This window comes from Mastigoproctus giganteus, chromosome 8 (assembly GCF_048544385.1).
Source record: "Mastigoproctus giganteus isolate SK-2022 chromosome 8, ASM4854438v1, whole genome shotgun sequence".
Taxonomy (NCBI): domain Eukaryota; kingdom Metazoa; phylum Arthropoda; class Arachnida; order Uropygi; family Thelyphonidae; genus Mastigoproctus; species Mastigoproctus giganteus.
The window spans coordinates 45,467,933-45,492,501 of NC_143582.1; the positions used below are offsets into that span (position 1 = coordinate 45,467,933).

Below are 24,569 nucleotides of genomic sequence, written 5' to 3' on the forward strand. Positions count from 1 at the left end.
GTTTGTCCAGTTCTTCCTTGAATTTATTTAAGCTATTAATTTCCACAACGAGATGGAAGTTTGTTCCAGCAATCATCTACCCACTGGTTAAAGCCAAATTTCTGCACATCTATTCTACAACTGTCTTTCCTTAATTTAAATGTATCCCCCCCCCCAGGTTTGTAATCAGAGAAATAGGAAGAATTCCATCAGCCTTGATCCTGCTCAAACCATTCAAGGTCTTATACATCTCAATAAAATCATCTCACAGGTGCCTAGTCACTGCTGTTTGCAGAACTTAAGCCTTTCTTGGTAACAGCAGCCCTTTGTTCCCCTGCACTATTCTTGCTGCTTTTCTCTCTAATCATTCTTGCAACTTTACATCCTTCCTAAAATAAGGCCTTCAGACCTGCATGCAGTATTCAAGGTGTGGCCTGACCATTGACTTATACAATAATTACCTCCTTATGCCTACTAGCAAAAGGGATAATTACCTCCTTATCCCTACTAGAAAAATTCCTATATATCATTGACAAGACCCCATGACCTGTTCTCTGGCAGTCTGTGTGCACCGATTAGAAAACTTCTTATCTGACTGCACAATTACTCCTAAGGTCTTTTTCACTCTCCACAACCCTGAGTGTAGTACCACACAGTTGGTATGTTTGTCTGGGTGTTATTGCTACCCATATGCAGTGCTTTGCATTTGTCAATGTTAAACTTCAGATGCATTTCACAGCTCGTCTGCTCAACGTTTCTAGATCTTGTTGCAGTAGCCTACTCTCATTATCAACTTTTGTATCATCTGCAAACTTGTACATTAAGCCTGATATACCTTCATCAACATCATTAATAAATATAAAAACAACAATGGACCCAAGGATTTCTTGTAATATGCCTTTGCTTGCCTAACCTTCTTTGTTATTTGATTACAGACTAGCCGACCGGGCTAGTCAGGTGGGTAAAGGGCCTGCCTGGTAACCCAAAGGTCGCGGGTTCGAATCCCATCTCGGGCTTGGATCAGAGTAGTGCAAAAAACCTTGGGAGGTGCATTATGCCCACAGAAGCCGATGCGCCAAAAACTAACAAAAAAAAAAAAAAAAGATTACAGACTAGCATATATCTACCATAGGCTTCTGTGTCGCCTGATGAATTATATGCATCCCATGCATTTTTCTTCTCTGCCACAAGTCTAGTTCATCTGACATCCATTTTTAAACCTTGAACAGTATTACCTAGTTGGTATGAAAAGCCGAGTGGCTTTCAAGATTAATTTCTTGAATGCTTCCCACTTAGAATTTGCTGTCGGTAACATCATCAGTTGGTTAGTGCATTATAGCCTTAGTTGCTAATGTGCCAATAAAATCGAAAACAAACAAATGAACAATCAGTACCCTCCACTTTATAGAATTTAAAAACTGTCTGAGATCACTGTAGTCACCTTTATGAAAGCAAAAATTCTTCCCTTTACTCCTGATGGTAATTATATATTTGAATAAATCCACATTAATACACTGTGATCACTGTCACCTAGTGTCACTGTCACCCAGTGATCACTGTCACTTTCACATCTGCCTGCTGCTACTGTTAATCTTTTAGGCATCTTTTAAGTTTAACGGTAATGGACCATTTTCACTCTGGCTATTGTGTCCAGAGAAATGATGTATAAAACAGTTACAAACAGATTTATTGTTATTTGTATTGCAACGAATATACCAGCACAGTAATTATCAATGGATCTTTTTTAAAATCAAGGTATGGGCCCAATCTCTCTCCCCCCCCATCCCCAGTAGTTTGATATACATCCACACAATGAATCCAAGGATCATGATCACCTATAATGACCAAGGTCTTGGTTTCTTGCTAGTGAAAGTTGAGATATTTCTCATCAGCAATGTATGAAGCCTTTGCCGATTTTTCCCTCCATTACTGATTGAAATTATCAGTAGCATGGTTTTTTAACTCAAATTCAGATTTTTTGTTCATTATCCAACAATAATTAAAGCAACATAAAATACACTCAGCACATAACAGAAACTCTTTTTTACCCCAGAGCCTGCTTGTTCTTGTTTCACCTGTGCACTCAAGGGTGTATTTTTTGAACTGCCATACTTCAGCTAAGAGTAATCTTATTTACAATAGAGCAAAAGATTCTCCCTTTTGTTTCTGACCATTTTGCTAATTGGTTTACTTAACTCTAGCTTAAAATTGATATATTATCATCAACCACTGTACAACAGCTAATAAAAATTAAAAAGTTATATATGCTGGAAAAAAAACTTAATACAAATTTTGTATGTATGACCCCACTATGTAAACAAATAAGTCAATAAATTTATTGTGTTTGCTATGACATTAGTTGGTGCATTTGCATTATTTCTACATAGTAGAATTTTTTGACAAATCAAAGTTTGTACATTGGTGTCATTATTGTAACATCTCATATTGTGAAACCCTTCACAATCAGTTGCCCTCCTTATACTTTAAATAAGCAATGCTTACCATTATAGAAGACTACTGTTACTTATTTTTAGTTCCACCATTCAGACAGTGCTGTTTTGAAGCTATTTGACTTCTCATCAGTGAGCATGTAGGTACCCAGAGGTATAAAGGTTGACATCCGATTTGTGATTTATTTACACAATATGAGAAATGCTGAAATGTACACCTTAAAGTAATAATATTTTAGGGCTGAAATTCTCAAACTATGAATTATTATTATTAGCCATATGGTACAAGGAAGCCTGAAGCTTATGCCGTATCAGCCAAAAAAAAAAAAAAAAAAAAATTCCTGAGTTACCCCCTGAGAAAGAAAGAGAGAGAAATACAAAGGAATCACCAAGAAAGAGAAGAATGATGATATCCAGCTCAGGACCCTGGGTTTGCTAAGCCCATACTCACCAGATGTGAGCCCCCGGGGTAATTAATTACTGATGTATTGGCATCAATAGTTTGAATTTAACATAGTTTGAGGCTTTCTGCCCTAAAATATTATTAAGTCTAAGATGCACACACCTTTTGGCATCTTTCATATTATATACACAAATCACAACTTGCCTTGCCAAGGGTGCAAAATAGTCTGGCATCGGCCCTGTGTACTGTAAATCAGCAAAATAAGTCCTCAGTATTTTGTTGTTCCTCCTCGAGCTGCAATTACAGCCTTGCAACGATCTGGCATAGAGTTAATCAACTTCTGGATATACGGTTGCCAATTTCGTGGTACAACACCCTTACAATGTTCTCCTGCAGCTGAATCTTACTTGTTGGCTTCTGAGCGATTTTAAACAACATTATGTACCAGCAATTTTCGATAGGGTTCATATCTGGACTGTTCCGGGCCAGTTCCACACTGTAATGCCAGCATTTCTGAGGTATGACAAATGTTGGTCTGAGGAAAATGTTGGTGTAAGTATGTTTTAAGCCTTATGAGACAAGAAGACAAACTCATCATTAAATCTAAATAGCATAAAACTTACCAGTTTTGCTGTGTGACAAGGTGCTGAGCCCAGTTGAAAAATGTAGTTTTGGACGTCTGTGTGGTGATCCCGAATAACTGGTTTCAGGCACTCCTTCAAGATAGCAGTGTAGGTTTCTGCATTCATCGTTCCCTTAATAAACTTAATTTGCCCCACCCCTTTGCTTATTGTGCATCCCCAGACCATCTGACTGGTGCCGAACTTTACATTCAGTGTTATGCAGTCAGGATGGTATGCCTTCGATTTTTGTATTCTGACGTATCACTTCCCATCCGAACCATGCATGTTGAATTTTGATTCACCAGAAAAGATGAGGGTGTCCCATTGCTCTTTTGTCCATGAAACATGCATTTTAGCCCAAGCAAGTTGCTTCTTCCTCATTTGTTGGGTCAACAAAGGCTTCTTGTGCCGATAAGCATGCAAACCACATTCTGAAAGCCGCCTTTGGATAGTTCGTGCACTTGTTTCAGTACCAGAGGCCATTTCAAAGTCCAGTTTTAGATCAGGAGCACTAGCATGGCAATTACGAAGGCATAGCCATTTCAAATATCGATCCTGGGAAGGCGTCACTCTCTTACAGTCTTCACATCACCGGCTTCACACTTTAATCCCCCCCCCCCCCCCCCCCGATACTGTTGACTGGTGGCAGCCTATTTTATTAGCAATAGCACGCATAGAAAGCCCTTCCTTCTGGGACAGATCAACAGCTACACTTTTTTTTTTCTTGGTGTCAACTGAACATATGGAGCCATGCTTACACCTCCACATAACAGGATACTAATGAGCTTGTATACCCTTCCAATGCCATATTTATAGAAATGGCTGGTGCAACACTTTGCAATTACTGTCTGATGTAACAGAAGCATTATCTGATGCAATACTTTTGCTTTGCGACAAACAAAATGACTGTAATCAAACAATATCTTATACATTTCACCACAAAATTCCTTACGACTGTATTACCATATAATAGTAATTATTAATTTCTAAACTCATAATGCCAAAAGTGTATTGAATTGTCTACATTTTAATGGACAACCCTTGTTGTGTAAGCGACTTATAAAAAATAAACCTGCAGCAGATAGAGTCCTATACATTTCACCACAAATGTTACTTTTTTTAAGGTGATGCAGTTTTTTTGTCTGCCACTGTAGAAGGGAATCACCAAGAAAGAGAAGAATGATGATATCCCGCTCAGGACCTTGGGTGTGCCAAGCCCATACTCACCGGATTCAACTATGTAATAATAATGCAAATGCACTAACTAATGCCATAATTTTAAAAAATATAAATTTTGCTAAAAAATTACAAAAAATGTATTAGACATAAAATAGAGGCAATGGTCTCTTAGTGTCTCCCATTTTCCAATTTAAAAGACTGGTAATTGTGTGAAATTTTAAACTGTGCCTGTGCATGCACATTTATTTCTGCTTATTTTCTATATAAATATTAATAAAAAACCAACATATTCTATACCAGCTGCTCTCAAACTACTGAGATATGTGGATATATATACAGGGTGATTCACTACCAGTGTGACAAACTTGCAGGAGGTGTAGGGGATACAAAGACGAATCGGAATCACATAGCATTGCAGGGTCCGAAAAGCCTTTGTCATGCGGTAGACGATGTTGAATGGGAGGTCGCGTGAACAGCGATCCTGCTGGAAGTCAGCATTTGCGAACCGGTTCCCAAGGCAGTAGGATAGATGAGTATTCAAACGTTGAACTGGCCGACATGCACCTTGCGTATGGAGCTGCGGACTGTAACGGGCGCACCACTCTGCGCTTGTACCAGGAACGTTTCCCGCACAGGCGTGCTCCTCATCATGCGATTTTCGCACGTGTGCACAGAAGGTTACATGAGACTGGTTGTTTCACGAGAGGTACCATGAATCGAGAGCGAACGACGAGGACGCCAGACAATGAGGAGAATGCCCTACATCTTGCAGAAGGCAATCCGAGTACGAGTACCCGAGCGATAGGCCAACGATTGGGTATTTCCCAATCCACTGTTTGGAGGATACTGTCAACAAACCAAATGAGTTCATACCATCTGCAACGCGTCCAATCATTGGAGTCTGCGGATTATCCACTCTGGAGGACTTTTGCTACTTAGTTTCTTCAACAGAAATGGTTCGCAAATGATGACTCCAGCGGGATCGCTGTTCACGCGACCTCCCGTTCAACGTCCTCTACTGCATGACGAAGGCATTTCGGACCCTGCAATGTTATGTGATTCTGATTCGTCTTTGTGCCCCCTACACCTCCTGCAAGTTTGTCGCACTGGTAGTGAATCACCCTGTATATATAAAACTTGTAATTTTATGTTTCAATAAAAAGAAATGACAGTATGCCAGTAGCGTGAATCTGGTAGTGAATCACCCTGTATATATAAAACTTGTAATTTTATGTTTCAATAAAAAGAAATGACAGTATGCCAGTAGCGTGGCAAACCAGTAGAGCGAAGAAGAATTTAACATGCAAAACTAAGAATATAGTACTGTTGGAGAAACATTTTAAAAAATGTTTCTCCACCATTTTGAAAACAACTCTAATAATTTTTCTAAATTACTTAATAATGTTTCTCCAATGGTACTCAATCCTAAAATATGCATGTTAAATTCTTCTTCGCTCTACTGGTTTGCCATGCTACTGGCATACTTTCATTTCTTTTTATTGAAACATAAAATTAAAGTTAAATACATGCAACATGTTGTGGTTTTTGCATATTTGCAGCCACTGATGTCTGTCCTACTATCCTTATTTTATTTTATTTTTTTCCACTTAATTTTGCATTTATTTTTGCTGTCGATTCGATTTATTTAGATTTAATTAGAAGCGTGTGTGTGTGTGTGTAAACACATTACTTGATACCCCTTCTGAATGTTTTGTGGACCCCGGTTTGGAAAATTTCTGATTTTTAATTATTTATTAATTATTAATTAACTGTTAAATTTAATTAATTATTTATTAATAGTTAACATGCCAACATTATTTTTGAGGGGTATCTGTCTGGTATTCCACCACAATTACCGGGTTAATGAAGGCATGTGAAGCTTAATGTGTACGTTTGCAGATGATGCAAAGTTTAGCTGGATGAGGGATTAATGATAGGAATCAAGGCATGCTATTGAAACAAGATCTAGAAAACTTAGATGTGTCGAGAAGTGGCAGTTGAAGTTTAACATAGATAAATGGATAATACTGCATATGGGAAGCAGTAACCCTTGAATAACATACCAATTGGTGATACTGCACTCAAGATGTTAGGGAACATAAGACTGGGGTAATTATACAGTCCAAAATTCAGTTTTCTGAGCATTGCAGACATGTTGCCAGGACAGCTTTAAGTCTCTTAATGATACCAGCAATGTTACCACCGTGGACAGTGAATTGATTATCATTTTGTTTAAGGCAGTGGTTAGGCTGCATCTTGAGTACTGGATACAGTTCTGGAATCCTCATCTATAAAGATATAGATCTGTTGAAAAGGCTGCAGAGAAGGGCAGCAGTATTAGTCAGGGACTCATAGAAGTACCCTTACCAACAGACTTCAATTCTGCAAATTGGCATGCCTAGAAACTGGGCACTTACAAGGAATCCTGATTGAAGTGTAAGTCTTTTGGTAGATTGATATAGTTAAATACTGATGGCATCCATAACTTTTTTTTTTTTTTTTTTATCCAGCAACACATAACAAGACATTAATTTAAAAAGGATGGTTGCTGGATAGATGTGCAAAAATATACTTTCCACCAGTTGATAATATATTTTTGGAGTAAACTTCCATCTGGTATCATGGAAGTGGATAGTTTAAACCCCTTCCCGGAACATTTTTTTCCTGAAAATGTGCCATAACGGATCAACTTTTTTTATTTTACAGATTAAAAATATGCATCATGCAAATACTCATTGTATAGTTTTTGTGTTTTTTTTAAATTTTTTAGTAGAAAATACATGGGAGTAATTAACCCATTTGGGCTATTCCAAGTTATCTCGTGTATGCCAAAAAGTTTGCAAATTATACAGATTTTTTTTAATAAATTAGCACTTGAGCTAAAAGAAAGGAACAGAAAAGCACTCTTCACTACTCATTATATAAATAAATTTAAAAAAATCAAGTGGAATGCACAAGCAGTAACCTCCCATCACAAGCAATAATCGTGAACCAACTACATTCTGACACACAGCCGCCGCAAGTGGATAGGCGAGGTAAGTGTCGCTTATGTGCGGCAGTTCAAGAAGGCGGCGAAATATTTTTTGATATAATTTTCTAATTGGTTAACGCTTATCAGTATTCAGCATTTAGGATGGCAAATTTTATTTTGCTTACTGGTGACACATAGGAATGCGTGCTACTTGTTCTGACAATGCTGTACAATAAGTAAATATAAGTAAAATGAAAGCTAGTCATCTGCTGCCAGATGTAAGAAAATCCCGAGAAATCTCGGGATTTATCTGGCTAATGCAAAATTAGCCAGATAAATGCCTGAGAAAATACGTTTCAATCTTAAATTTGGAGATTTTATTGTTTGGTTCGAGTATTATTGTATCCTGCGATATTTTGTGTAGTTCCAGATAATGTTTAAAACTAAAAACGAGATATCTCGGGATAATCCGTGAAAGGGTTAATAAATAAATAAATTCAAGGACAGACAAATTATTAGAGAGTATGGATAGGTGACATGGGGGCTTTGCTTTTTTTTTTTTTTGGGCGACGTAAGTTTGCTTCCTTGTCTTATTTGCCATTCCTAATACTACTTCTTTTAAACCCTTGTGGGTAGGAAAAAATCCGAGTTCAGAAACTTGTTTTTTTTTTGTCCAGCAGACAGAAAATCAACCTCTGAACACACAATTTACAGACAATATGGCCTTAGTTGTCGATGCTCCAAAAAAAACACGCTACTACTTTTTAATTCTGTCATCTTGAAACGGATGACAACCAGTTGAAAAGGTGCAATCAAGAGAGAGAGAGAGAGAGAGAGAGAGTAAAGTTGTCTTCACCATCATCTGAAATAGTAATATGTGATACATTCAAAATGTATATTGACTAAGAACCTAATTGACAAAAAGAAATTTTTATTTCAGTGTTGCTGTTATATGCTAGATTTTGTTACTAAAATCAATGTAATAGGAAAGTAATAGTAAATAGTCTCAGAAGAAATGCTGTAACACATTATCTTTTTACCTGTAGTTAGCATTAGTAGAGGCATTTGATGCAAGAAAGCAAGCTTATGCAGCATCAGCCAAAAAAAAAAAAAAAAAACCACTTCCACTTCACCCCTCTGTTCGTTCAAAATACCTGTCCAGCTGAGCCTTAAACTTATTTAGGCTATCAACTTCCACGACAAGGGATGGAAGTCTGTTCCACCAACCAACCACCCACCCGCTGGCCAAAGGCAAATTTCCGCACGTCTATCCTATATCTGTCTTTCCTCAATTTGAATTTATGCCCTCTCAGGTGATTCTTCTGAGCGAGAGGAAGAATCCCATCAGCATTGAGCATGCTCAAACCTTTCAAGGCTTTATACACCTCTATCAGATCACCTCGCTGGTGCCTAGTCTCCAGACACTGTAATTTGCAAAACTTAAGCCTTTCTTCGTAAGAGCACCCCTTTGTTCCATTCACTAATCTTGTTGCCCTTCTCTGTACTCGTTCCAGCAGCTCTACATCCTTCTTGAAATGAGGCCTCCAGACCTGTATACAGTACTCTAGGTGTGGCTGACCATTGCCTTATACAAGGGAATAAACACCTCCTTATCCCTGCTAGAAAAATTCCTATATATCATTGACAATACACCATGAGCTACTCTTGCAACCCGTCTGCACTGCTCAGAGAACTTCATATCTGCCTGTACAACCACCCCCAGGTCCCTTTCATTCTCTACCACTGTCAGTGTAGTACCACAGAGTTGATACGTTGCTCTGGAGTTGCTGTTTCCCATGTGTAGTACTTAGTACTTTACATTTGTCAATGTTAAACTTCATTTGCCACCTCTCAGCCCACCTGCTCAACCTTTCCAGATCCTGTTGCAGCTGCATAGTGTCAGTAGGGTCCTTGACAACCCTGCCTACCTTTTATCGTCTGCAAACTTCGACATTAAGCTTGATATACCCTCATCAATATCATTTATGAATACAGAAAACAATAATGGACCCAACACTGAGCCCTGAGGGACTCCACTAATAACATTAGTCCACGACGAGCAGTGTCCATTGATTACCACTCTCTGTCTTCTCACCCTCAGCCACCCCTTTATCCACAGCAGCAGTTTGCCTCCAATGCCACACTGCTCCAATTTGTGCAGCAGTCTTCCATGTGCAACAGTATCAAAAGCCTTTCTAAGATCCAAGTATATAATATCAAAGTTATTCCCTGCATCCAGTTCCTTTGTGACTGCATCATAGTATCCAATCAAATTGGTCAGGCAAGACTTCCCCTTAACAAAACCATGCTGTGTCCGAGCTATAGCTGAAGTCTTGTCTAAATGATCCTGCAGTGCTTCTTTAACTAGTGCCTCTATTAATTTTCCTGGAACAGAAGTTAAACTCCACAGGTCTATAATTACTTGTGTCAGCCTTTGATCCTCCTTTGTGAATTGGGGTGACATTTGCACATCTCCAGTCTATGGGTACCTCCCCTGAGTCCAAGGAAGCTCTCATAATTATGGCTAAGGGTTTGCTTACTTCCTTTGCTGCCTCCTTTAATATAACTGGATAGATCCCATCCACCCCAGGTGCCTTTCTTGTGTTTATCTTCAACAATTTCTCCTCCACTTCACTCTCAGTTATTACAAGATTCTCTAGCTTACTGCTAGAGTTGAATACACCTGTGGCTTTCCCCTCGCTAAATAACTCCTCGTGTGAATGTCGATGCAAAATATTCATTTAGTTTGTTAGCTACCTGAGCAGGATCATCAACAGTTGACCCATCGATATCAAGTGGACCAATCTGATTCATCCCCTTCCTTCTAGAGTTTACCTAAGTAAAGAATTCTTTGCTGTTTTTCTTTGCATCCCTTGCCAAAGATTTCTTGTAATCTGCCTTCGCCTGCCTAACCTCCTTTGTAACTTGGTTACAGATCAACTTGTATCTATCATGGGCTTCTGTGTCATGTGTTAATTTGTATGTATCCCATGCATGTTTCGTCTCTGCCATATGCCTCATCAGTTCATCTGACATCCATTTAGGCCTAAACCTTGAACAATATTTCTTACTTGGTATGTATAGCCTAGTAGCTTCCAAGATAAGTTCTTTGAATGCTTCCCATTTTGCATTTGCTGTTGGTAATATCATCAGTTGGTCCCACTGTATAGAATTTAAATACTATCTCAGTCCATCGTAGTCACCTTTATGAAAGCAATAACCCTTCCCTTTACCCCTAATGGTAGTTACCTCTTTGAGTAAATCCCACTTCGGCACGCTGTGATCACTGCCACCTAGTGGTTCATTTATCTGCAGATTTTTAATGCATGAAAAATCACTGCTGATAATCAAATCAAGAGTATTCTTCTCTCTAGTTGCCTCCTGAACATGCTGATGTAGAAAACAACAATCATTCAATAAATCCACAAAAGCCTTGCTAGTGTGTGAGTGACCAGCCCCCAAATTCCAGTCAATATCTGGGAAATTAAAATCTCCCATTATAAGACTCTCTGATTTACTTGCCCACTCTATTTCCCTGTACAGTATCTTGTTATACTCATCAGAATCATTAGGCCTATAGCATACTCCTACTCTCAATTTTGATCTCCCAATGCTTATGTCACACCAAACTGACTCGACACTGCACTGTCCAGCGATGTCCACTGGCTTCACTTCCTTGGATTTTATGTGTTTCTTAACTAATAGCATAACCCCTCCTCCCTTCCTATCCTTTCTGTATACATTGTACTCCTCAAATTGCAGTTCTGCATTCCTTATATCTGTGTGACACCACATCTCTGATATCCCAACAATATCTGCCTTTGATATTTTGAGCAATACCTCAAATTCATCAAATTTATTTACTAAACTCCTAGCATTGGTGTACACGCAAGTATACATGCACATATTTCTATTCTTAGCTACCCTAATACAACCCATGTGTTTACTTGTACCGCAATGACTCCCGGCAGTCTCTGAAATATCCTGCATCTTGTTTTTCAGGCTTCTGCTCATTCCAATAGAAGCAGTGCAAGAATCTCTTTCACCTCTGCCAGTGGCTACTGTTAATCTATTCGTCTTTGTCTCCCCCCAAGCTAGCAGTTTTCCAACCCCCCAATACTGCCTCGATAGCATCAGCAAATATTCTTGCACTCTTTCTATTTAAGTGTATCCCATCCCTGTAGAAGCAATCTCTCCTGTTAACAAGTACAGTCCAGGCTGGAAAAAATTCTACTCCTTGAGCCTTGCACAATCTTTCCAGGGCCGAATTGATCGACAAGGCTCTTATCATATACTCCCTCCTATCGTGTCTGGGCAGAATTGCAGACACTTTCAAATTCAACCCTAATTCACGGCTTTTTTTCAACAGTGACCTGTACTTGTTAAGCAATTCTGCCGGTCTTCTACTCTTGATATCATTAGTGCCAACGTGTACAACTATATCACCTTTTGTGCCCTTAAAAGATATCTGCACAACGTCATCAACCTTTGCCCCTGGCAGACATACCCTTGTCCTGTTCCACCTATCCTTTTTACAAAGCATGTTCCCCGTTTCCCTGACAATAGAGTCACCAACAACTACTAGTTCCCTTGGGACCAGCACATTCTGCCTTGGGGGTTGCCGCTGTGTTGCACGACAACCAAGTGCAAGCTCTGGCGTTGATGTGGGCAGCTGAGAGCTTGATGGGCCCCTCAATTTAGTTCCTTCGAGGGCATCCACCCTGTCCTTCAAGCTCTAAATTTATTACAGCAGTTTTGCTCTAATAAAATGACAAGTGCAAACATGCCCAACACTGGTCAAAGAAATATCATTCTCCTTTATAATCATGCAGAAGGTAAAGAACTTGTTAATATTCTGAAATTGATGCAAGTTTAGCCATCTTGAATTACATACAGTAGACCAGTGGTCTCAAACTCAAATTGCATGCGGGCCAAATGCACGATCTGAAAGCAGCTGATGGGACGGAATTTTTTTTTTTTTTAACAAAACGAGAGTGAATATATATATATTGCACCGTACTTTTTTTTTTTTTAATGTGAACCCCAAACACGAGAGGTGTTAGAACCTATAGTACTTAGTACCATGCTTGGGTTGGAGGTTGAGAAGACGAAAGAAGATATTTGTTGACATTGACACTTCTGTAGACTGTAATTTTCAGGAAATACGTATGAAGGAAGGTTGTTCCAGAAAATGGCAGTTGAATGAATAAACGCAGAAGATGAAAAGTTGGTTCTGTGAGTTTGAAGTTGGACAGTAAATGGATGTTGGCTGGTGGCGGCACGTGTTCGGACTGTTTTGAAAGAGAGAGCAGGAATTATAGAAGCGAATTCAGAAGAACAGTGCCCATGGAAGTATCTGTAGAAGAGGCATGCAGCAGAAACAGTACGTCTATGAGACAACGAGTGCAGAGAATCTGTTAGAGATGAGTCATTAATTAACCTAACTGCCTGCTTCTGAATGGAATCAAGAAGCCCCTAATGTATGGATACCACTCCTTTATAACCTGGTGTTATGTGTCACGCGTGTGTGTGGTGTGTTGCGTGTAAGTTTATAATAAGTTTGAAAATTCTTTCTCTTTCTCAACCTATTCTCTTTATTTTATTTATTAAATTTTTCTTCGACACATACAGAAAAAATACATATGTTTGTATGTAACTAATTATAAACTTCTTTATTTCTTACTACAACTTGACACTTAATGGCATTTCGAATCTGATAAAGTTTGTAGCCTTGGAGAAAAATTACTAGAAACTATCTTCATCACAGATTGTAGATGCCCATCGGTCAATCGGGTTCTTTTCTTAGACTTATTAATTTTCAACTGCGAAAAAAACTGTTCACATAAATGTACTCCCAAACAAAGGAATTATTCTTATTGCAAAAATTTGTATCTGAGGGTATTTATCTTTTGACAAGTATGAATAAAAGTTAATCAAATCTGTATCTTCAAATCTTTTAATAAGATTTATATCACACTGTAAATTAATTAGCTCCATTTGTAGATTTTCTGGTGCGTTAATTCACATTCGTTTTTAATGATAATGAAAATAATGTAAAATCGGACTCCAAATCATTAAAATCTTTAAATCTTTTTTCAAATTCTTGTCGTAATAATGCTATTTTTCTTGCATATTCTTGAGATTTTTCATTTGAAATAATAGGGCAGGATTTAAGATGTAGGAAATATATGAAATTTTTTGATTCCAGTTGTAGTAGTAGTAGTAGTAGTAGTAGTGGCACATGATGCAAGAAAGCAAGTGTAGGAGCTTATGCAGCATCAGCCAAAAAAAAAAAAAAAAAAAAAAAAAAAAAAATCATCACGCCATTCCCTCCAAATGCCTGTCCAGTTCCTCCTTAAATTTATTTAACCTATCAACTTCCACAACGACAGATGGAAGTTTGTTCCAGCAATTAACCACCCGCTGGCTAAAGGCAAATTTCCGCACATCTATTCTACATCTGTCCTTTCTTAATTTGAACTTATGTCCCCGTAGGTTCGTAATCTGAACAAGTGGAAGGATCCCATCAGAATTCAGCGTGCTCAACCCATTCAAGGCCTTATAGACCTCAATCAGATCACCGCGCAGGTGCCTAGTCTCCAGCCACTGCAATTTGCAGAACTTAAGCCTCTCTTGGTAAGAGAATCCCTTCATTCCCCTCACCAATCGTGTTGCTCTTCTCTGTACACGCTCAAGCAAATCTACATCCTTCCTAAAATGAGGCCTCCAGACCTGTACGCAGTACTCAAGGCGTGGCCTGACCATTGCCTTATACAGAGGGACAATCACCTCCTTTTCCCTGCTAGCAAAATTCCTATATATCATTGACAAAACCCCATGACCTGCCCTAGCAGCCTGTCTGCATTGCTCAGAAAACTTCATATCTGACTGCACAATTACTCCCAGGTCTTTTTCATTTTCTACCACCTTAAGTGTAGTACCACACAGTTGGTACGTTTCTCTGGGGTTACTTCTACCCATATGCAGTACTTTGCATTTGTCAAGGTTGAACTTCAGTTGCCACTTCTTAGCCCATCTGCCCAAATTATCTAGATCCTGTTGCAGTAGCACACTGCCATTACTGTCATTAACAACCCTGCCAACCTTTGTGTCATCTGCAAACTTCGACATTAAGCCTGATATACCTTCATCAATATCATTGATAAATACACAAAACAACAGTGGACCCAACACCGAACCCTGTGGGACTCCACTAATAACATTAGTCCATGAAGAGCAGCACCCATTGATTACCACCCTCTGTCTTCTCCCACTTAACCATCCTTTTATCCATTGTAGCAACTTACCCTTAATACCATTCTGCTCCAATTTGTACAGTAGTCTTCCATTCGCAACAGTGTCAAAAGCTTTCCTGAAATCCAAGTATATGATATCAAAATTATTTTTCGCATCCAGTTCCTTTGTGACCACATCATAATAACCAATCAAATTTGTCAGACAAGACTTTCCCTTAACAAACCCATGCTGTGTTTGAATTATTGCTGCAGTCTTGTCTAGATGATCCTGCAATGCATCTTTAACCGGTGACTCCATTATTTTACCCGGAACAGAAGTTAAACTAACTGGTCTGTAATTACTCGTGTCACCCTTCGATCCACCTTTGTGAATTGGGGACACATTTGCACATCTCCAGTCCGTGGGAACCTCCCCTGAGTCCAAGGATGCTCTCATAATTATGGCTAAGGGTTTGCTTAGTTGCTTTGCCGCCTCCTTTAAAATAACTGGATAGATCCCATCCACCCCAGGTGCCTTTCTTATGTTTAACTTCAACAATTTCTCCTCCACTTTGCTCTCAGTTATTACAAAATCATTAAGCACACTGCTACAATTTGATAACCTTCTTCCATTTTCAAACTGTAATAATTCCTCACGTGTGAATGTAGATGCAAAATACTCATTCAGTTTGTTTGCTATCTGAGCAGGATCATCAACAGTCGAACCATCGATGTCAAGTGGACCAATCATATTCATCCCCTTCCTTTTAGAGTTTATATAAGTAAAGAAATCCTTGCTGTTTTTCTTAGCATCCTTTGCCAAAGATTTCTCGTAATCCGCCTTCGCCTGCCGAACCTCCTTTGTGACCTGATTACAGACTAGCTTATATCTGCCACAGGCTTCTGCGTCACCTGATAATTTATATGCATCCCATGCATTTTTCTTCTCTGTCACGAGTCTCATTAGTTCATTTGATAACCATTTAGGCCTAAACCTTGAACGATATTTCTTAATCGGTATATAAAGTCTAGTAGCTTCCACGATTAATTCCTTGAATGCTTCCCACTTAGAATTTACTGTTGGTAACATCGTCAGTTGATCCCACTGTACAGAATTTAAAAACTGTCTGAGACCACTGTACTCCCCTTTACGGAAGCAAAAACCCTTTCCTTTACCCCTGACGGTAGTTACCTCTTTGAGTAAATCCCACTTCAGCACACTGTGATCACTGCCACCTAGTGGTTCCTTTATCTGCAAATTCTTAATACACGAATGATCACTGCTGATAACCAGATCAAGAGTGTTACTTTCTCTGGTTGCCTCTCGAACATGCTGCTGCAGAAAACAATCATCCAATAAATCCACAAAAGTCTGACTGGTGTGTGAGTGACCAACCCACAAGTTCCAGTCAATATCCCATAATTGCAATTTAGCTTTAAAAGCTTTAATACAAGCATACATGTCAGCAATAAGTTTATTCTTTCCTTGCAGCTCTTTATTGAGAATATTTAAATGGCCAGTTAAGTAAACAAGAAATGCTAAATCTGTCATCCATGTATCATTATGTAGCTCGTTGATGATTTTATTTTTTTGTGTCATGAAAATTTTGATTTCATTTATTAAATCAAAAAACCGTTTTAATACAGCTCCTCGACTTAACTACCTCACCTCGTTATAATAAATAATTTCTCTGTACTCACTTTCAATTTCTTCAAGCAATGCAACAAATTCTCGATGATTCAGAGCTCGTCCACGGATAAAGTTTACTGTTTTAGTTACTTGTTTCCATAACATTATTGATCTGCAAACTTTTGGCACAAAGTGCTTCTTGATGAATAATGCAATGTATAGTGCAAAAATTATTCTGAAATTTTTCTTCTTTCACTATATTTCTTAATTTTACCGCTACTCCATTTTTTTTTTTTTTTTTTTTTTTTACCAACCATAGCAGCTGCACCATCACTTGCAAATGCAACCATTTTATCCCAACTTAATTTATATTTATCTATTACAGTATTTATTTCCGAAAAAATATCCTGAGCACCAGTTTTTCCTTTCATAGGAATTATTTCCAATAATTGCTCAATTACTTCAAATTCATCAGTAACACCTCGTATGAAAATGGCAAGTTGTGCTATATCTGTGATGTCAGTCCTCTCATCAACTGCTATTGAGAATGCTGCAAAATCTATACTTTTTTCTTTTAACTGACATAAATCACTAGAGATTTTGTTAATATGTTCCGCTACAGTGTTGGCTGACAAACTAATATTTTTAAATAATTGTTGTTTGTCAGGACAAAGAAGTTCAGCAGACTTAATCAAACGATCTTTAAGGAATTCACCATCAGTAAATGGTTTTGATCGTTTTGCAATGATGTGTGTGAGAGCAAAACCTGCGTGAACTGTTGCTTCACTGGATTTATTTGCTTCAGTAAAAAAATTTTGTTGTTGTTGTAAGCCATATTTCAGAAACTGTAACTTTTCTTTCCCTCAATTTGCCTTCCAACATTTCAAATTTTTCTTTTTGATTCGTTTCGTAATGGCGACGTTAATTGTATTCTTTTGGAACTGATATTCCCTTATTACAAATAAAACACAATTTTATTGCGCACAACACCACAAAAGTACAAAATTTCCCATTTATCTTGAAAAAGACGTCCTTCTTTGTCCACTTTTCTTTTACCCTTTGTTAAAGACATGGCTTGCAGTTTAATCTCTTAATTAAAATCACTATTATAATTTTATTTACAACTTTAATTTAATAAGATCAATTTTCGCATGAGAGCAACACTCAAAAGTTATGCACAATTCTAAACGATAGGTATTGATATAATGTAGAATCTACATTATGTCAATACCTATTGTTTATTGTTAGATCTACATTGTAGATCTAACAACAAGCACAAATAAAAGGTTTTATAAGCCGTACGTTAGTTTGTCTCCACCTGTATAGCAATATGAACTGCGCAGCTGTGCATCCAGCTAACCAGCTAGTGACTGACTCAAGGAAAATATATATCAGAAGTACCAACTCAATAGAAAAAATCGGAAACACTAAATTTACTGATTGTACCGACGTGGGAAGTTCTCCCACCTTACCCCAGTCACGTGGAATGGCATACAGTGATAAAGACAAAGCCCCAACCTATTCATTCTATCTCTTTTTCCTTCAATAGCAGTCGCACACAAAAGGTCAGTCCATATATCTATATCTCTAAAACTATAAACACCGTATTTACAACAAATACATAATTGAAATGTATTCGTGGGCTGTGTAAAATTGCTTCTGGGGCCGGATGCGCACCGCGGGTTGCCAGTTTGAGACCACTGCAGTAGACCAATATGATTGTAGAGAAAATGCCATTTTTTTTGTGGGCAAATTCCATAATACTGTGATCGTTATATTTGTGTCTAAAAAAATCAAAGACATTGAAGCATGTATCATTTATGGGCAAATCAGTTTTTGTTTTCAGTGCATATGCCTTTACTATATATGGAGAAATTAGGAGAGGGATTAAGAAATAGTCTGGTCTAAATTACTTTTTACATGGAAATCAGTCTGCCAGTTGGGAAATGCAAAATATTTTCCTAATGTCATGATCTTGTATTTTGTTGTGATCATCTTTAAACCGATGTTGCCACACAAAAAATACAGATATACAATTTGTGATTTTCGATTATTACTTGTTATATTTTTAGGCATTTCTCCTTTACTTTTCCCTTGAAAACTTTTTGTAATTTGTTTCAGATGGACCACATGGACCCACAGAGCCTTGGTCAACGAACTCCAATCTACAGTCATCCTCTTATTCATATACATCTTCTGTAATGGGCAGTACTGCCTCTCATCTCCCGCCAACTTCCTCTGCCTTTTCCTCAATGCATCTTCCACTTGAGGCCATGGTAAATAAAATAATGATAATGCAAAAACTGACATTATTATAATATAGATTAGTTTTAAATCAGGTATTAAATTCTTATAATTTTTGTATAATTTAAACTTGAAACTTTATTACACCTGGTCTTCCTCCATATGCTTGGAAGAGATGCTGAATGTATTTAGAAGCTTTTGTGTTGTAAATAGTTGGCTATGGCTTATTGTAATTAGTTTTATTGGTTTATCTTACTTTTATATTATCAAATATACACTGTGCTGCCACTTTATTTGGTACACCTACCTAGTAGTGTGTTGAATCTCCTTTAGCCTTCAAAACAGCCTGAATTCGTCTAGACACGGATTGAACAAAATTGCTGAAAATGTTGTGCAGGAATGGAGTACCATGCAGACATGAGTATCACACACTTCCTTGAGATTCGACGGAGGTGTAGGCCTTCAGCGAATAACTCTTTCCAGCTCATCATAAAGATGTTCAATAGGATTCAGATCCAGGGGCTGAGTGGGCCACTGAGCAAAGAAAATTCATTGTCACGTTCCTGGAACCATTCCATAGTGATTCGGGCTTTGTGCACCGGCATATTATCCTGCTAGAAGTAACCATCTGACTGAGGATAAACTGTCAACATGAACGGATGCACTTGGCCAACAATGATGTTTAGGTATGATGTGCCATTCAGACATGAATCTATGGGTATCAATGGACCCAACGTGTGCCAAGAAAACATTCCCCACACCATAACACTGCCCCCACCACCTTGCACAGTAGTCATCAGACATGAAGGATCTATGGATTCATGTTGTTTTTGTCAAATTCTGAGCCTTCCATCAACATGATGCACCAGGAACTTCCACTCGTCAGACCAAGCAACTGTTTTCAAATCCTCAATAGTCCAGTCCTGGTGTAGCTGTGCCCACAGGAGGCGTGCTCTCTTGTTCTTCATTAATAACAAAGGTATACGATGTGGCCGTCAGCTGTTATAGCCCATTCGCAACAGAGTGCGACTAGTGGTCCATTGTGATATTTTGTTCTGCCCACCAAGGTTGTATTCTGACGTGATGTGCAACATTGTGGCCCATCTGTTTGCTTGCACAATTCTAGCCATCCTCCTCTGAGCTCTCTCATCAACAAGCGATTTTCTTCCACAGGAGTGCTGTTGAGAGGATGTTTTCTGTTCGTTGCACCATTCTCGATATACCCTTGAAACTGTGGTGCATGAAAAGTTCAGGAGAACTGCCCGTTTCAGAGATGCTTTGTCCAGTACATCTTGCACTTACTACCATGCCATGTTCGAAGTCCATTAGATCACTCCTTTTCCCCATTCTTGCTATGGTTTGTACGCTTAACTGATATTAGAAAGGTTGTTCTGCTGCATTTATATCCACAACTGTAGTCATGTGACTTGCAACGTTGTGGGACAAACCATTTGTGTGCACAGCAGGGGTGTACCTAATAAAGTGGTAGCACAGTGTACATTGTGTTATAAATTTTCATGGTTTTGTTTATCCTGCTAGCATATGAATGCTGTCCAGGAAAAAAGGGGGGGGGAGATAATATTTAATAGGAATACAAAGAAGAAATCTGGTCATTGAGTTCTAGAAGTAATTTTAACAGCCGCATAATTTTCCAATTTAAGAAATGAAATTTTTGTAGTTTTTTAATGTTATTTTGAGCAATTGTGATTTCATTCATTTAAACTTATTCCAGTTCTAACACTGTAAGTTATTATTAGAAATAATACCTTTATTGTATTGCAGTAATAATGATAGTACAATAATTAGAATGTATTAACTCTCATCTATATCTAATTTATCCCTAGTAGTAGTAAACTGAGGGGACCCACAGTTTTTGGTGGCTGTCTTAAAAAATCTGCTATTTAGCAGTAATTTTCTCTCTCTTTATTCTCGCTTCCCTAACTATTGTTTTGAGTTGGCTGTTTGTTGTGATGGTTGGTGGGATTTTATATCTATTTAGTGCATATAGCTGGACAGATCATGTGGTGGTCAAGAAGTTGTTTTAGAATTTTTGACTGGATTACCATTGCTTAGCAGACAACTTTAATTCTAAATTTTTGCTAATATGGTGTGATATTTTATCTTCCCATTTCAAAATTCATCACAACTTCAACAATGATTTTTGAAGTTCATTATATAATGACTTACCATCCCTTTTGAGGATTTACTGACACTTTCGGTATGGGGAAATGTAGTTGAAAAGTAAATGGCTAAATAAGATACAGTATAAAACTTTATTTCATCCTGCACATAGAAGCAAAGCAGCAGTTAACAGTTTTATGTTGTTTGCTCAAAATCTGTTAATATTACTGTAATGAGCAGTTTTAACTTTCCAGATATTGACTGAAACTTTTGAGTTTGTCACCTGACACAGTAGCAGAAATTTTGTGTTTATTGGATGACTATTTTCTACATCAGCATGGCAAAGAGAGAAAGCAGTATTCTTTCTTCAATCTGATTATATTCTATATATTAATATCTGGATAGAGGAAGCTTAAGTAAAAGTGATCATAATATATTTATGTGGGATCCTCTTAAAGATATAAGTACTCACAAATAAAGGAAAGGGATTTGCTTTTGTCAGGTTTGAGATAGTTCTTAAAATCCTTTCAATGGAACCAACTGCAAATTCTAAATAGTAAACATTCAGGGAAGTAATCAAAGAAGCTGCTAAGCCTTTTATACTTTCTAATTGAAACTCTTCGAGGTTTGGACTTAAGAGGATGGCAGAAAAGAAAAATGAATGGGATGATTATATATTATAGGCACGGAAACTTCCAGTCAGTGCACACTAGTCTTCAGTCAAATCAGTAATGAGTGTTTAAGCATGCTTAGACATATTATAAGATGGAATTGGCTAAGAATTGAAAGAAAAGTAGCAAAGAATTTTCCTTATGTTAATACTATAAGGAAAAAGGAAAGATGAATCACATTAGCCCACTAGATAAGAATGCCATAACTGTTGATAATCTATGCTGACAAACAATAAATATTTTGCATTTATATTTATGTGCAAAGATGCTTTTAGGAATGGGAATACTAGAGGTATCCCAAGTTCTAGGACCTAAATGATTTTGTAATAACAGAAGAAAGTGGAAGAGAAATTTTTGAAGCTAAAAGTAAATAAAGTACCTGGAGCTGATGAAATCTTTCCAATTATATTGACAGAAGCAGCAAAAGAGGTAAGCCACAATTGTGAGGTTATCCTCAGATTTAGGGGAAGATGCTGTAGATTTCAGATGTGCAAATATGTTTATCTATTTAAAACAAAGGGTGATAAGAATAATTACAGATATGTGAGCTTGACTTCTGTTTCACAAAAAATAATGGAATGAGTGGTTACAGAAATATTGCAGGATTATCTTGACAGGAGTTCAGTTATACAAAAAAGCACAGCATGGATTTGTTATGAGAAAATCTGTGTGACCGATATGATTACTTACTATGATGTTATAACAGAGGAACTGGATACAAAAAATAATTTTGTTGTGTGCATAATTTTGTTATCACATACTTAGATTTCAGTCAAGTTTTTGCTGTGTTCCCTGTGAAAGATTGCTGTTCAGCTTTGAACAATGTTTTGTGTAGTACAGTATTAGGGACAAGTTACTGTTATGGATAAAAGATTGGTTCAGTAGCAGAAGACAGTGGGTGTTTTAAATGGGAACTGGTCTTCTTGGACTAATTTCTGTGGGTCCCCTTATTGTTTTCAATATTTATTAATGATATTATCTGATATTACAAAGCTTATTATCTGAGTTTGCATATGATACAAAGATTAGCAGGGAGATTAATGACAGGAATAAATGTATACTACTGAAGCTAAGAAGTGAAAATTGAGGTTTAACATTGATAAATAAAAGCAGCAGTAATCCCAGAATAACATACCAGTTAGGTTGATAGTACCACATTCAAGATGGTGGAGAATAAAAAAGACCTAGGGTAATTGTATAGTCCAAAATTTAGTTTACAAGCAGTGGTGCAGACATGCTGCTAGGACAGGTTACGGGGTTTGTCAATGATATACAGGAAATTTTCTTGCAGGGACAAGGAGGCAATTATCCTGTGATATAAGGCAATGGTTGGGCTGCATATTGATTACTGTATGTGGGTCTGTAAGTCTCATTTTAATAAGTGTATGGATCTTTTTGTAATGGGTAAATGCTGTTAGGACAGCTTAAGGGGTTTGTCAATGATATACAGGAAATTTTCTTGCAGGAACAAGGAGGCAATTATCCTGTGATATAAGGCAATGGTTGGGATGCATATTGAGTACTGTTTTTACGGGTCTGAAGTCTCATTTTAATAAGTATATGGATATTTTTTAAATGGGTACAGAAAAGAGCATCTAGATTAATCAAGGACACTAAAAGTTCCCTTGCCCTGAAAGACTGCATTTCTGCAAATTGCTATGCTTGGTTGCTGGGCATCTGTGAGGAAACCTGATCAAAATGTTTAAATTAATTTAGTAAACTAAATGCTGGTGGAATCCTTTACTTTTTAGACAACTCACATAAAGGAGCATTAAATTAAATTGAAAAATTGTGACTGAAAGATAGATCTATAAAAACTTGCTTTCAGCCATGTTTGGTTGTTGCCATTTGCTGTTGTGAAGATGGGTATTTCAAATAAATATAAGGAGGAATTAGGTAAATATGTAGAAGGGATGAACAGATTAGGCGAGTAGTTTTTTTTTTTTGTGGTTTGTGTGTTTGTGTTTTTTGTCATTAGCAATACTGTTCTGAAACACTGCAAATAAAAGGTGAGTAGTATGCTGCGATGTTTAGTTGAGTCACCAAACGCGATGCTACAATTTGCAAGTCATGTGACACTTCAGTTTCAACATACAAAGTCAATATCCAGACTTTTCATTAATCTTGTTTGTGTGTGTGTTTGACTGTTATGGTTAGTGTGGGCAGTATTATTTGTTCCCCACTTCCTTACCTAATATCATCTCTTTTAGCAAAAACTGCTTAGCAGCTGCCTGTGACTACATTGCATAGAATTTAGAGAAAATTAATTAATACAGGAGAAAATGTATAAACTCAGTCTTATTTTAGATGTTAAGAAATTAAATGCAAATGTGTTAACATAGTTTACCTAATAAAATAATAAAAAATTAGTCATAGCTTTTCTTAGTTTTGCTACTAATTATTGATTATTAGAGCTTGTGTGGGTAAAGGTTGCAGGTTTCAGTACTTTATAATTGAGAACCTCATACACTTGCATCGGCCTAAGGAACAGTAGGACAGAAATTGCCAACAGATTTAGACTGGTATTAATGACTATATATAAAATAAATTGCATTTGTAAATACTCTTATGTTCCTACCTATGTTCCTACTATAGATAGGAGGAGTGTCCATTTGTATTTTTATGGACTGTTAACTGGTATAGAATTGAAGAATATAAAGTGAAATAAAATAATAATTCCATAAAATAAAAAATTAAACTAACCTAAACTAAATTAAAATAAAATCATTATAAATGGTGGCCTATACTAACTATTCAGGAAGCCACAGCGTGACCATGGTTATTGATTGCAAGTATTTTGATGGCCAGACAGTTCAGCCTATGTTGATTAAATAAAACTGTTTGATATCTTATTTCTGTTTAAATTTTTTTATTCAGCTGAATTGAATAGCAGTAGCTTTGGTATGCTTTTTTAACATTGAACAAAAAATGAAATGGTACTGACAATTCTTAACAATGCAAACAAAAAACCAAGTGTTACTTTCTGCTTCCAAACCTTTCATGCATACGTATAAAATAAGACCGAACATGCCAGTGCTGACTACTGTGATATATCAAGTTATA

At 37.4% G+C, this 24,569-nt stretch overlaps 1 protein-coding gene across 3 annotated transcripts in view; it reads left to right on the forward strand.

Moving 5' to 3' along the window:
- Nucleotides 1–24,569, forward strand: part of LOC150081502 (transcription factor 12-like) — a 621,638-nt gene that overhangs the window by 379,891 nt on the left and 217,178 nt on the right. For all 3 annotated transcript variants that reach the window (XR_016547303.1, XM_090379956.1, XM_090379957.1), the window contains exon 7: nt 18,592–18,746. Coding sequence is in view for 2 of the 3 variants with exons in the window: in XM_090379956.1 (XP_090236082.1) it covers nt 18,592–18,746 (155 nt within the window). In the remaining variant the exon portion in view is untranslated. The remainder of the gene's footprint in view (nt 1–18,591; nt 18,747–24,569) is intronic.